Genomic DNA, 15360 nt, shown 5'->3' on the forward strand with positions numbered 1-15360 from the left:
TCATTTAACTTGAGGCCACCCGTGTGCTGACTTAATCACCCTACTGTAAAAGTGAGGAATTGAATGCTCGGAGAGGTCAGGAGCAATGGAGAAGTTATACCCACACCTGTCAGAGTTCACCCAACCTAATGCTTAATGCCTGCTGCCTAGGCTATCACCCCAGAGGTAATGAATGCATGCTTAGTATAGGTCAGACATCTTTGCAATAGCTTTACGAAAGTCCAGTCATTCTGTCCATCTATGACTCTGTTTTATGACAGAATTGAGGTGCTGAGTGTACCTACACAAGGTCTCACCACTAGTTTGTGTGTGGCTCAGAATCCCATTCAAGACAGAGAGGGTCTGGCAGCCTCATTGACAAACTGCATTAATTTGTTGTTTCTTTGAAAGCCAAGTGTGGGTGACATCCTGGGAATAGGATGGTATGCCTGCTGGCCTTAGCAGTTCTAGTCAGAAGGGCTGTGTTTGAGCCCACCGGCTTTCAGCTCCACAGATGAGCATACATCCTTCACTCCTGGGCTGCCTCACCTGGCTGTGGGCTGCTGCTTCTCTGGTTGACTCTTTGGTCCCACAGGCAGTCATCTCCAGTGTAGGCTTTTCTCACCCAACATCTAGCCAGCATGAAGTCATGGAGACATGGACTGGGAGTCACAGATCATGGTGGCCTAAGGGGTTGGAATCCCAGCCGTTGGGTTTCCTGCCTCTACCGGGTTCCTACCTGCCTGGGAGCCTGCACAGTTCCAGCCTGCCGTGGGTAATTGATGCCAGCTTCCTATTCTGACAGGTAGAAATATGAACTGCTAGACAGTTGGACAAGCCCACGTGTCTGCCGGCCTTCATTAGAGTGCCAGAAGTCATGACATGTTCCCAGGTGGCAAGCCCGTGCCATGCATATGCCCCATGAGCCAGCACCCCCAGTCGGCAAGGTATTCTCCCATAATTTCTTCAGACTCTCGAGAGGCAAACCCCCTCCCCAAAGAAACACATCCATGTTTGTTTTCCCCGCCCTGTGCCAGGACAATGTTCTTTTCTGCAGGAGCAACCTCCTTGTATTGGAATGGAAACCTGGAGACTCCTTTAGCAACTTCCAATGGATACTTGGCTTTTGCTTGTCTAGCTGGGCTCCTGTGCCCATGCACAACATCTCTCTCACAGAAAACCTTCCTTGCCAACCCTTACTGTCCCTCAGAACATTCCCTAACTTTACCGAGTGTCCAAGCTTTTTGCATGTTTTGCTGGCCCTATCTCTGTCTAGTCCTGTCCCTAGTCCTGATGAGGTAACTTGTAGCATCTCTAAGTAGGTCAGCCTCAGCTCATGACCTTTAACTCCTCTCAAGGAGGCGCCCTGCTGTGTTTCTACTCTTCTTATATTTCACCCCCACACACATTGTCTTCATGCTTGGCTTCCAGCTTCACTGAAGACTCGGGCTGTGCACCTCACCTCAGTATCTCTGTGCATGTCCTCCCTTCCTCCCTCCCTCTCTCCTCCCCTGTTTGCCTCCTAAGGAGGCATCTCTCCTCCCCTCCATACTCACCCTCTAATGCCATCAATTATGCCCTTCTTTTTGTATTTTCACCTCTCCCCCTTCCTTGAGTGCTATTTCCTCCTCAGCCTATAAGGGTTTTCAGCTCTCCCCAATCCTTCAAAGAGACCCTCCTTTGACCCTGCCTCCCCCTCGGGCTGGGCCTTCTCCTTTCCCTTCCTTTTTCAGTTAGACTCTCAGGCAGGGCTGTCTTTCTCTGTCTCAGCTCTAGGCCTCCCACTCTCGCCTCAGTCTACTTCAGTATAGCCCCCAAACACACACCTCTTGCTGGAAAGTATTCTGTCACAGGCATCGGTGATCCCCTTTGTCACCAAATGGAGTGACCATCCTCACATCTGTCCCTGCCAACTGTCCCTTTTTGCTTGCTCTTCTCCACCCTGCCTTGGCTTTGAGTTCTCTTGTCTTCCTTGCTGCCTCCTGTGGCTCCTTTACTCTTTTTTTCCCAAAGTGCCATCTTTGTTCTATCTGAGGCTATTGGCTTTCTTTTTCTTTTTCCAGAGCAATAATGTCCACTCCAGCCACAGCTTCTGGCTTTTTATTTTCTCTCTAATCTGCTTCCTTCTTTCTAACCCCATTTTCTTTGGTTCATTCAACAAATGGCAATTGAATCCTTTGTAATAGTCATTGTCCTATAGTCTGGGGCAACCACAGTAAACTAGACAGTCAACACGTTTGCCCTAATTACACATCCATTCTGGTGAGGACAATAGAGAAGAAACAAATATGCAAGAAGACAAGGAAGGACTAAGTGGATCACCGTTACAGAGACTAATAGGAGAAATGTATTTTACCTATGATGTTGAGTGAAGGCCTGTATAGGGAGACGATATTTAAACTAGGAGCTGTAAGCTAACCAAATGTCACCAAAGAGACGGAGTGAAGAAAACTGAAGAAAGCACCTTTGAAACAAAGAGAATAGCTACTGCAAAGGCCTTGTGCTAAGGACTGAAATAGATGCCAGTACAGGAGAAACATGGATGAAAGGGAATCATGGAACCCATATGGTCAGAAGGAAGTGGGTACCACACATCTTGGAAAGAGGCTTGTCTAATTCAAAGCCCAGGAAGAACGCACAAGTTGGAAGTTACAGAGAAGGAGAGTCTGATAAACATTTTTTTTTTTTGGTTCTTTTTTTTCGGAGCTGGGGACCGAACCCAGGGCCTTGCTCTTCCTAGGTAAGCGCTCTACCATTGAGCTAAATCCCCAGCCCCGCCTGATAAACATTTTGAAAACCACTCTGGTGATTGCTAGGAGATCAGATTGTAGCAGGGCACAGGAAATAGGGGCAGAGATAAGGAGGCCCACACAGTTGTTCCCACTGCACAAGCAAGGGAGGCATGGATGGATGACATTTATTGGAGGAATAGGACCTACTGTTCATCTGAAGGTGGGGGAATGAGAAGAAGGAAAGAGTCTACAATAACCCTGAGGCCTTTGTTCCAGCACCTAAGTCCGTTGTGCTGTTTCCGAAGATGGGAAGCCGTGGGGGTCCACCAGGATTTAGGGTGAGACAACACATCTCTCCCTGAAGCATTGAAATCAAGGCATCAAAGTAAATGATTAGTTAATGAGCCTGGAGATCAAACAGGCTTGGGAGGGTAATGGACACTTGGGGATGCAAGATTCTCAGTGACTTTAGAGATCCTGAGACTGCCCGAGCTAACTAAGGGAGAGAACCTAGCACACGTGTTTAAGGGGATGCCATAGGTGTTGCAGAGTAAGGAACTGAGTGGCTGGGAGGTTGGAGGAAAATAGTGCATTGTCACAGGAGTGCGGAAGGAATTGGACAACTTTGGGGAGGTTGGCTGAGAGGTGATGCGAGCTAGTTTGTAGCGTGTAGATGGAGCTAGCTCATATAGAGCACCGCCCCCTGATGGGAGCTGGAGTAGGAGCTAAAGGGCTTAACTTAGGTTAACTCCTTTAATCCTCACACCAATGCTACCAAGGTTAGTGCTATTATCAGGCCCACTTTACAGATTAGGACATGGAGTCTCAAAGATCTTAAGTGGCTTTCGAGGTTACCAGTGTTGGTTCAGAGTAGGGTGAAAGGTCAGTCTTCTTTCGGAAGCCCTGCCCAGGCCACTCCCATGGCGAGCTTCTCACAGGAGCTGCTCTTACAAAGGCCGGCTGCATTTAGCAGTCTGGCAGTTGTTGGAGCTCTGACAGGATCTGCTTTAGTTGAAGGGTGAAGAGCAAAGGCAGAATACAGTGGCTGATACATTAACAGGACGCAAGAAGTGGAGACAGTGGAGACAGCTTTTCCTTATCAAGGAAAGTAAAGAAAATGGCTGTAGGTAGAGAGAAGCACACATCGAAAGAAAGACATGTCTGAGACAGGGTCTTTTTGTGTAGCCTATACTGGCCTGGATTTTGAAATCCTCCTGCCTCATTCTTCTGAATACTAGGATCATAAGCCTTATCAATCCACCACTCTCTTCCCTTCTCTGCCCCCCACTCTTTCTTCTTATCCCCTCATTGTCCTTTCTCTTCTCTTCTCTTCTCTTCTCTTCTCTTCTCTTCCCTTCTCTCCTCTCCTCTTTTTTGTTTTTGTTCTTTCCTCTTTTTTTGCCCCTTTTTCTTATCTTCAAAGGGAAGATAACAAATGTTTTGTTTTTTTTTTTAAATGGGACAAAGTCAACAAGGAGAAGGAGCTATGGGAAATAGCCTGGACAAAACGCATGGGTTTTCTGTTCAGATCAAAGAGGATAACCACTGACCAAAGACCCATCCCAGCCAAAGTTCACCTTGACAAACCAATTTTATTGAAACTCCTTCCGAGGACATGGGCAACATATAGGGATAGCCTGCACCCCCAAAAGAGCATCCCCAAGCAATTGTTAACAGCTTTATGTCCTCAGAGAAGGGCTAGACCTCAAGTGGCTTGGTGAGCCCTCAGATGTTAGTGGGCCTGATCTTCTGAGGGGTGGCTGCTATATAATCACAGCTACTCCGATTTCAAGATGCCCATTATTGCCTTGTCATGCCTGGAGGGCAGCTCCATAACAGAGGGTGATATGGGTAGGCTGTGTAGTTGGAAGATCTCGCAGGAAACAGGAGAGAAGCCTAATCTTCCATCAGCTTAGGATCAGGAAGAACTGGTGGGACAGAAGATAGTAGGGTTGCAGAGTTTGTGGGGATAATCAGAAGCATCCCAAGGTACTTGCGGTCTTTTGCTGAGACCAGATTAACAGCAGAGAGAGGCAGGGTCTGAGGAAGGACCAAATGGATGAGACTCACTTCCCTCCAATCGGCCATTGTGTGGCAGACTCCCTGAGGTTCACATCCCTCCAACTGGTCCTTGTGTGGCAGGCACCACAGACTTCACCATTCTTCCCTCATCTTCTTCTTGGCCTGGAGTAGTTTTTGCAGTCCACTTGAATGACTCTAAGCCTTCTTTTGGGAATTCTGTCATATTTATCTTTGTTCCTCCTCCGTGCCAATTTGTGCTGGCCATGCTGCCAAATTTCAAGTTTCTTCTCTTTTCTGCTCTGCAGTTTTCACATTTGAACCACACATTGGTGAGAGCTGATGGCTTCTAATGCTTCTTTCAGCCTTAGTGCTCATTAATGATCTGACCCTTCTCAGATGCTCTTGACATTAGCGCCTGTTGCCTGACCTTCAAAGCCTCAGGATAAAGTGTGTGGAGGGGGAGGGGGTGACTTTTAACCCATATGTCATCCTCTGCAGCCTTAGCCTCTTCAGCTGATGAGGATAGCCACATCTGTGGAGCCCTTTCGGGGATGTATCATGTGAATCTGGGTTCTGCAGATAAGGACACTGAGGCTTGGAGAGGTTGGGTACTCTGCCCAGTGCGTATAAGAGGTAGAGTTTGGATTCTAATATAGCTCTGCCTGGAAGTTCTATGCCAGGCTGCTCCCCACTAATGGTGCCGCTAGCTGACCGTCCATGAGAATCACCAGTGGAAAACCTGACTCAATTGCTCTGGAGTATGGCTTTATCCTTACTCTAAAGTTGGGGGAGTGAGAGCGAGAGAGAGCATGGGGGATTGGGGGGAACAGGACCTAGGGCTTGTACCTGCTAGCTGAGCCCTCTACTGCTGCACTATGTCTCCAGCTCCTTGTGGTTTTTGTCAAGACACCTTTCTAGATTTTATGAGGCAGATAGGATGGAGGCCCACTGGCCTAGGGATGGAAAGCACAGTTCTGAGGCAAATGCCGACCCGAGCAGTCTACTTCATTCTCACAGGCTTGGGGAGGGCATGGTAGTGAAGCTGAAACTGGGAAGGCATGGGGGAAAGCACAACAGGAGGGGTGTTCAGCATTGTTTCTTTGTCCATAGGCATTGGTGCCCTGGGGCTGGCAGGGATCACTCCACTTAGCTCGTGTTTACTTCTTTGCTACGACTAGCTATAGATGGCCCAAATGGTTTGACTCATTATCTAGTAGGGAGTATGTCTTCCCTATGGGCTTGATGCTCAGTTTGAAGCCCCCAGACAGAGGCTTGCTGACTTTCTTCTTAGGTTAGTATGTGGAATAGCTATCCACACATAACTGCTTTGCTGTTGAATGAGCATGCATGCATTCATCTCTTTACTGAACTTGCCCCAACAAGGAGTCCGATCACCGACAGCATCTACACTTAGCTGGGCCAGCTTTTCTGCCCTGGAATCAGGTTCTGGCCCCAGTCTGGCTTCCTCTTTGCTTACCAGCCCTAGTATCTGAGGCCACAGCCTGCTTTGTACTCCAACCCCCAAATCACGATATGATAGAGTCAAGCAACCTTATCCAATTGGGGCATCCCTGTGCCTTTGAGCACTGGTTTCCACATGCCTGTGTACCAGGGTGGGTGCCTCTGAGGTGCTGAAGGCCAGGACTGGGAAGAAGGTTACGCATTACTGGGTGGGCCAGGTGGTTGTGGAGGAAGTCTCTGTCCAGCTGCATATCATAATGCTTGATTGTTCCTGGCTAGGGAGTTGGGCATGCTGCTTGTGTACATATGTGCATGTACGCATGCACATAGAAGACGGGGATCCCTGGGCAGGCAGTGGGTTCTCTCTTTTTCCTTCTTCTCTAACTGCTGTGGGAGTGGGGGCGGCCATGAGCCTGGGGCTGTTAGGCTGCTCACAGCTGGTCCCGATTTGCGGACAATGGGAACTCGATTCAGCTCACAGTGCAGCCCAGCCCCAGCTCCGTCTGGGACTGCTTGAAGGCTTGCACAGGAATGTGGGGTGGAAAGGCTCTGAGGGCTCACTGCTGTAGAAGATGCTGCTGCAAGAAACAGCCTTGCAAGAGAAGAGAGTGAAGCGTGGGGGAGGCCTGCCTGCTGACCTCACCGAGCTGGGGAGGGTGGGGGTGGATTCAGCAGTGACCTTCAGTTTGTATCTTGGAGCCTATGTGGCCTTGCCACTGGGGGAGGGGTGTTGGCTGACATCCACACAGGGGCAAAGACTCAGTCAGTCAAGGGCCCATGGAGTCTCTGGAAAATCTGGGACTGTTAGCCAACCCTTTCAACAGTAGGCCTTCTCCTTTCTATTCCTGTAGCACACTACTCTCTGACCTCAATTTCTGGGTTTGCCTGAATTCCTGTGATTCTAGACCACTGAAGACCCGCAAGGTCCCCCCAGAGGGGACCTTCCTCCAATTCCTCTTCCCTGGCAGGCACAGGGGCACCTGGATTACCCAAGGGGCATTTGTGTATGTATGAGGAGCACACGAGGGAATGGAGATGGAAGATGTACAAATACTGTGAACTGAGCACCTTCTATATACCATGCAGCACTAAGCACTTTACACAGTAACAGACACTCCATGGGGCAGCCAGTCACTCGCCCCGCTTTATAGAGTATGAAACTAAAGATTTGAAAGGAGAATTGGCTGGTCAAGGTCACATGACCAGCGAGTGATTCAGAGTCGAAATCTGAATCCAGAACAGTCTAGATCAGTAGTTCTCAACCTGTGGGTGATAATTCTTTCCGGAGTCAAATGATCCTTTCAGTGGGGTCACCGAAGATGATCAGAAAAGATATGTACATTGTGATTCATAACAGTTAAAAAAAACTACAGTTATGAAGTAGAACTGCAATAATGCTATGGTTAGGGTTACCACGACATGAGGAACTGTATTAAAAGGTCACAGCGGTAGGAAGGTTGAGAACCACTGGTCTAGATGATGATTTCTGCAACAAAGCTTTCTTGGAGGTGCCTTGGGCTGGAGAGCTTGGGAAAAGGCTCTGAGATGAAGTTCCTGGATCCGCCTTCTATGCCTGAGCCCGAGTGTAAATGACAGCTACAAGGCCCAGCTTGGACTTCCACCTCAGGAGGAGCTGGAGGTCTTTCCGGGGATAGTGAGCCTGACCTGGGATAGTTAGGGAGGGTAAAGCTGGATTCTCTTTACAGACAAAGAGGGGTGGTGCAGGCATCCCATGTGTAGGTCTCCTCATCTACCCAGGGGCTGACTGAGTGTTCTGAAAAGCGAGCTTGGCATTGAACTGGGCTCCATTGGAAGATGGGAGTTACTAAGAAACAAGAATTCGGAGAGAAAGAGAGCTGAGTTAGTTCATTAGGGCGACTGGGGACCTTTGTGGTGATGTAGAGGCTCCCTACCCCTGGGCAGCTTTGTCTGTTGCCCAAGCAATGGTCCATGAAAGCAGCCTAGGCTGGTGGTGGTGCAGGGCGGGAGGGTGGTGCAGGGCAACTGTGGCAGGAGGGGAGGGAGCCCAGCATCCCACTCCAGCTCTGAAAACTGCATAGAGGTGGCTGCCTAGCCAGGCTGGACCCCAGAGGGGCAGTATGCTAGGATGATGGCTGCTCTGAGCCTACTCTATTCTCTAGCCAGTTTTGTTAGGAGGAGCTGGGGATTCCCCGTGACAAATATTAGAAACTGAGGTCCCGAGAGCTGATTAGCCAAGGCCTCGAACTCCTGAGTAGCCCAGGCAGAATTTGAATCCTAGCTGAATTGGGTACCGGAAGAAAGCTCAGCTTCTGAGCGGATGTCTGGGGCCAAACTGGCGGGTCGGGGCTGACCGGGCAGAGTGGGTACAGGCTGCTGGGAGGGAGAGCTGTGTGTGTTTGTCTGTCTTTTTGTAGGCGTGTGTGCCTGCGCGCTTCTGTGTGCGTCTCTCCCGGTGGCTGTTCTGCTTCCTCAGCAAGCCCTTCCCTCCCCCCTCCACTTCGTTTTTTCTTTCTTCTTCGCCTTATTCCTCATTGTCGTCTTCTTTTTAATGAGACTTAATTAGCATCGAGTTCCTCCTCCCGCTCCCTCTCCGCCCAGTCTCCGCCCCTGCCCTCCCCTCGTTCTCTGCCCTCCCCTCCCTCCTCTTCCCTCCTCCCGAGGTACAGGCCAAGCGATCTGACGAATGCACTTGAGAACAAAGCGCCAGGCTAATTCGGGGCCTGCTCAGGAAGCCGGGGCTGAGCTGAGATAATGGATCTGAAATAGCCCGGCACAATTATGTTTCCTCAGCCTGTGGCCAGGCGGGTGCAGGCTCAGGCACTAGGGCGGATGACAGGGCGCCTGGCGCAGGGCACCAGATGTGGCTTGCTCACGGTGATGAGGGCCACGCTTCAGCACCCAAAGCCATCCTTTGCTGGCTTTCTTTGGAGCTTCTCTCCTTCTGGGAAGCCTCCAGTCTGTAGCAGGGAGACTCCAAGGGTCACTGAGGCTCACACACTCAACCACAGTCACCAGAGAAGTTAATGGAAAAGCTGAGACCAGAATCCCAGAAGCTAGGCTCACTGATCTCACTTCCTCTTGCTTGGCTTTGCTGTTCCATGGAAGGTATGGAACAGGGCTCAGGGCCACCAGTACGGCCTCTCTAGGATAACAGAGCCTCCCAGGATGGCCAGAGAAGGGGCAACTGGGGCTCTTCCGGCATGCCAATCATGACAGGACATTGGCACTGTGCCCCTCAGAGGGATGGTTTAGATGTCACTTAGGTATCCTCTGCATGTGTTTCCTGAATCCCATCCGGAGCGTGATGCCAGACGGAGGACAGATGAGTGAGAACCTGGCTTTGGAGGAAGAGGGATCCCATGTCATAGGGATCTGCCCCCTCTTGCCTCTCTGTCCGGCCAGCCATCGTGCCTTCTTCTTGATGACAGACACTGCCTGGGGGCTGGCGATGAGAAGAACCATGCACTTTTAATGCTCCAAGGTGACTGTCAAGGCCTCTTCCCAGACCCAGAACTGGATGCTTATTTGTAAACATGTGCTCATTTTGCTTCCTTTTGCATCTACCCAGTAGCCAGGCTCAGTACGAGGCTCACTTGGAGAAACTGAGGGGTACATACGTGTGGTGAACCTCTGTGGCGACAGTTAAGGCCAAGTAGCCCTGACGGGATGACGAGGATGAGGATCTAGGAAAGCTGCTTCGAGAAGGTCACATTTGAGTTAGCTGTGGAAGCAGCAAAGGGCTCTTCCAGCGAAAGAGGAACTAGAGAAGGCAGAGGGTATAGTGAGAAAGCTCTAAGGTGATGCACACTTTGTCTCCTGGGGCTAGAAGGAAGCAGTGGTGAAGGATCCACTGGGCAGGCAGGCTGGACTTGCACACAGACTTGTCTGGACGTGGGTGGGCAGTCAGCCCTGTAAGGGTCACCTCCTGATTCTTCCCTCTCAGCCCTCAGCTCTAACCATATGACACAACCTGAACTTCAGTCCTGGACTGCTGTTCTCCAAACAGAAGTCAGGGCTTTCTGCTGGCCTTTCTTTCCACTATGAGCTTCATTTCTCCTCCTGTTGCTTTAGCCTGCTGCCCCCGGCTCTGACTCCTCTCTTTGACCATGGCAAGCCCAGAGGTGAATGGGTGAGTCTTGCTCTATGCGTATGTACTCAGATGAGCCTGTCACAGCGGCTTGCATTTCTTTAGTTCTTTCCTACCTCTGGGGCTATTTGGGGCTTCATATACCATTCTTAATACCGTATCACCTTTTTTTTTAATTTTTTAATGACGAAAACAAAAATACATCTAAAAGTGAAGCTTCTGGAAAAACCATTTGTTCTTCCCTGTCTTGTATCGCTCCTCAAACTTGACCTTGGCCTCCCGCCTGGCCTTGCGTTTCAGTGCTGGGTCTCTGAACACATCCTTGTTGACAACAGTTTTGTCCAAGGGGATATCCACAGAGTACCTTGTGGGCACGAGGTGGTTGTAGTTATAAAGTTTCACAAAGGACTTGATCTTGGATCGCTTGGCGATCTTCTTCTTGCCCATGGCAGCTGTCACTTTTCTGGGATAGTGGTCAATTCCAGCCACCAGGGCATGGCTGTAAGGGCGGTCGGAGGTGCCATCATCAATGTTCTTCACGATGACGGCTTTGCGTCCGGAGTAGCGTCCAGCCAGGACCAGCACCACTTTCCCGGGTTTCATAAACTTGCCCATTTCAACAGCAAGCAGCCGGCACCCAGCAAAAAGGAAAGCCCATATCACCTTTCTTAAATCAGGATCTCAGTTAAGAGCCATTCTGATCATGGATTCTGATGATTAATACATGTCTCCCAGAGCCACCGTGGGAACAGGTCTATGTTGTGAACTACAGAGGGATATCTGGCCAAGAATGTGAGTGGGGGCTGGTAGTCAGCTAGCATTCTGCTTCTTAGCCTTGTGCAAGTATAGACTACCTCTGTCTACTGAGGGAGCCCTCTACTAATGGCACCAAGGTGCTGAGTGGGTGAATGGGCCCTGCCCTTCCTCCTCCAGGGTCAGGAGGAAGGGAACTTGAAATGACGAACTCTACACGGCCTTTCCAACTGAGAAACGTAGGTCTGTGAGCTGCAACACATATCTGATGAGTGGAGCCAGCTCGGGGACAGAGGCTGTTCCGGGCTATGCAAAGGGACTGCATGTGAGGATTAGTGAGAGGAAATGAAAATTGGGGATGGCCCTCAGGGGAATTGACTACAGATGATGTCAGAGAGGAGGCTGCCTCCTGGAGAGTAAGGGACCCAAATAGCTGCTGGGGGAGGGAGGCTATCTGCATTGTCCTCTGCAGACTAGTCAGCCCACCTGGCTCTTCGACCCCTAACCGCCTGCTTACTCTCTTTGCACCAGGGAGCGGAGGAGGCACATTCTGGGGTTTGCTAAGGGCCTTTCCATGGGAAGGCACAAGAAGGAAGCCCCAGGATGGGTTCTGACTCACAGCATCTTTCTGAGCTTGCAAAAACTCAGCTCAGGGGAAAAGGAGACTTAGACTCTGGAAGATAGAAGTTGACTAAGTCCACGTTTGAGCCTCATTCTCTTTATCTTTAAAGCCCAGGCCTCTCCAGGTCCAGTGAACTTCTAATCAGAAACAGGAGCTCAGGGCCAGGTAGGTGTTACTGGAAATGGCCCAACAACTCAAAGCCTTCTGTGTAGAATGATCACTTCTATTTCCAAGACTAAGAAAGGCAAAGCCACACACAGCTAATAAGTGGCAGAGTGGCCAATCACAGCCTTGGGAGTGTAGAAGGGATGGAAGATGTTGAGAGAAGAGGAAAATGTGAGCGTATACACGAACGTACATGCACATGTGGGGAATGCATGGCATGTCCATGCCAGCTTGGTAAAGAAAAGGATATTGGTAGTGGTGAAGGGGAGAGGGGAGCCAGAAGTAGTTGTGGGGTGAAGAGGGAGGATGACAAGTATGTGGTATGGCTCCAGATGGTGCTCCAGAGAAGGTGGTGCTCCAGAGAGGTTGGTGCTCCAGAGAGGTTGGTGCTCCAGAGAAGGTGGTGCTCCAGAGAAGGTGGTGCTCCAGAGAGGTTGGTGCTCCAGAGAAGGTGGTGCTCCAGAGAAGGGTGGTCTCCATTTAGAAAGATTTTTCCCTTGAGCTAGAAAATAGCCCTTTCTTCTTTCACAGGGAGGCTGGGCTTTCTCTCCAAGGCTCTGTCTGCCCTTGCCTGCTCCACTATGGGGGCCCTGCCTTCTCATAGGTCCCCAGCTGGAGCCCCCAGCCCCACTCCCTAATTCCGGCGAAGCAGGCAGCGTGCCCGCATGCCCAATTGATTCTCTCAGCACACACAGGTAATTCATCTCAGCTTCCTTTCCAGGCCCTCACCCCAGATGTGCAGCCGTCTCAGCAGCCAGAGGCCAGCTCACCCCACCCAGATCGCTGGCCAGCTGCAGCCCCCTGTTTCCCAGGGAAGAGAACTAATAAAGGACAGTTTCCGAGCCACAGCCTCTCCAGTTCAATCTTGCCACAGCCGCCCCATAAAACTGAGGGGAGAGATATAAAGGAAACAAGTGTGAGTGAAGATGGAGTTTCCATCCGAGGAGGGGAGTGGAGATGTGGGGCCGGCAGACAGCATGCAAGAGTGATTGGCCTCTGGGGCCCAGACAAAGGCAGAATATCCCAATTTGCAACCACTTAGGTCTCTGTGGTAGCTTCTCTAGAAGGAACAGGATATAATAGGTGGGAAACAGGGTGGCGAATGTGGTGGTTAGGAGCAAAGTACGAAGATTGTGAATTTAGGGCTAGCCTAGGCTACATCAACAGACCCCCCCCCATTTTAGCAAAACAAGGAGAGGAGGAGGAGTGAAGGGAGGAAGGAAGGAAGGAAGGGAAAGAGGTAGGGAGGAAGAGAGGGAGGAAGCAGTCAAGCTGGGGCTGAGTGTGGTGGTGTACACTTTTAATCCCAGCACTGGGGAAGCAGAGACAGAATCTCAGTGAGTTTGAGCCTAATACATGGTGAGACACTGTCAAAAGAAAGAAAAAAAGAAAGAAAGAAAGAAAGAAAGAAAGAAAGAAAGAAAGAAAGAAAGAAAGAGAGGGGGGAGGAAACAAGCTGGGTATAATCGTTCATATCTGTAACCACAGAATTTAAGAGGCAAAAATAGGAAGATCACCACAAGTTCAAGGTCAGCCTAGACTACATACCAGGGCCAGGGCTATCTACCTAGCAAAATCTTGTTTCAAAAATAAAGCAAATCATAAAAAAACCCTAGATATGGTGGCTCACACCTGTAATCCCAGCACTTTGGAGGCAGGACTCATCTATCAGCTAGTCACAAGTTCAAGGCCAGCTTGGGCAGTGGAAGACTAGCCACAGGAACATACATCTTGTCTCATAAATAAAAATAGAGGTGTGGGCACTTGAGGTTGGGCGAGCTTGAGGGCATCCTTTCTGGCTTTCCTGTCCCTTTCCTGATTCCTCAAAAGCCAGAAGGTGAACAAGAGTCTGGCATTGAGCCTAGCTTAGCTACCAGCCTGCTGAGTGGCCTTGCTTAAGCTCCCTACTTTTCTATGTGCCTTATTTCCTCTGCTCTGCAATAGGCTCCAAGTAGGCTGGCCACCAGCCTGCTACTGTATGACCAGGGATCAGTGTGTGTTGCTGAGAGGACTCTATTGGGAAATACATGGGAAGTGCTCTTGTTCATTACCCATTAGGCAGAATTCTCAGGAGAAGTTTGGGTTCCCCAAGGTATGTGCCTGGGGTGAACATGAAGTCTGAGCTCTTCTAGTGTGTGCTCTTGTCTATTCTGCCCAGGGAAAAAGTAAGTAACTATTAGGGCATAACATTTTTTTTTCTTAGCCCTGGCGGATAGAGCCCTGAGCAAAACACAGGCATGCCTGTCCTCCTGGTACTGATAAGTACCAGAGAAGAAAAGGAGCTTCCCTGCCAGACATCAGGGCCTGGATGAGGGCAGGGAGGTGAGGCCTGAGGTTCTGGCCACACCAGTTGCTCTACTCCCAGGCACTGATCTCTGAGGGAGTGCCAAAGTCGTCCTTCTATGCAGCCCTGGGGCCAGCACTCGGGTGCTTATAGTTGGGCCCAAAATTGAAGGGGAGGGTAGAATGACCAATCTCTGCATCTGGGTCCTGAGGACAAACCTGTCCACACCCCAGCCTGCTCGCATGGAATATTCTGCTCTCTCCACATAGCCTGTGCTGGCATTGATGCAGGTAACACAGCCTTGCCTCACACAAGCTGCCTGATCCGTGTGGGCCTCTTTTGCCAAAGGCATGTAGGAAGAAGGGGTGTGAATCAGGGGCTGGGTGTCCCAACCGAAACCTCCTGCCTGCCATGAGCTTCCTAGTGACATCAGTGGGCATGGCATCTGTCACATGCCTGGACTGCCTGGGAGAAAGTATTTTGGAGAAAGCCAAGCTGTCTGCACTTCCTACTCCTTGGTAGGTGTGAGACACTGAGTTCCTATACTAGGGTGCAGTCATGGCTGTGGAGGGGACAGTCCACAGCACTTGGCCTTGGCCTCCTTTTTTTTTTTTAAAAAGATTTTATTTATTTATTTATTTATTTATTTATTTATTTATTTATTTATTTATTATATGTACGTAGGTAAGGACACTATCACTGTCTTTAGACACATCAGAAGAGGGCATCAGATCCCATTACAGATGGTTGTGAGCCATCATGTGGTTGATGGGAATTGAACTCAGGACCTTTGGAAGAGCAGTCAGTGCTCTTAACCACTGAGCCATCTCTCCAGCCCCCCTGGCCTCCTTTGAGTCATCATTAATGCTCCCAGGACAATCAGGGAAAGAGAACTCAATGAAGGTACAAGATCCTGGGGTTGAGAGCCAGGAAGGCTCAGCCATGGAGGGAACCAGAGTGTGAGAGCCACAAGGAGTGAGGAAGGACCTAGAATGGAAGGAGCAGGCCAGGCTATGCAGGCAGAACTCAGTGGGGTGGACCTCAGGCAGCTAGGAGGGGCAAGATGAACACTATTAAAGTTCTTGACTTCCTTAGCCAACAAGAGTCCTTGGGACTTTTCCTAGTCATGTACTGTGTCAGAGATAGTGGCCTGAGAAAGTGAACCCTCAGTAGCTTGTCTCCATCTAGGCAGACTGACTATGGAGTGACCAGGCAGATCTTGCCCAGGAGCCACACACATACAACTCCCCTCACCAGTTCCGTGATAGAACTA

At 50.1% G+C, this 15360-nt stretch overlaps 1 protein-coding gene across 1 annotated transcript; it reads right to left on the reverse strand.

Moving 5' to 3' along the window:
* Positions 1-10428: 10428 nt before the first annotated feature.
* Positions 10429-10914, reverse strand: Rpl27l1 (ribosomal protein L27 like 1). Its single transcript, NM_001408893.1, has one exon. The coding sequence runs from the start codon at positions 10876-10878 to the stop codon at positions 10468-10470; it is 411 nt and encodes a 136-aa protein (NP_001395822.1). The 5' UTR covers positions 10879-10914; the 3' UTR covers positions 10429-10467.
* Between the last annotated feature and the right edge of the window lie 4446 nt (positions 10915-15360).

Source organism: Rattus norvegicus, chromosome X (genome assembly GCF_021556685.1).
Source record: "Rattus norvegicus strain SHRSP/BbbUtx chromosome X, alternate assembly SHRSP_T2T, whole genome shotgun sequence".
Taxonomy (NCBI): domain Eukaryota; kingdom Metazoa; phylum Chordata; class Mammalia; order Rodentia; family Muridae; genus Rattus; species Rattus norvegicus.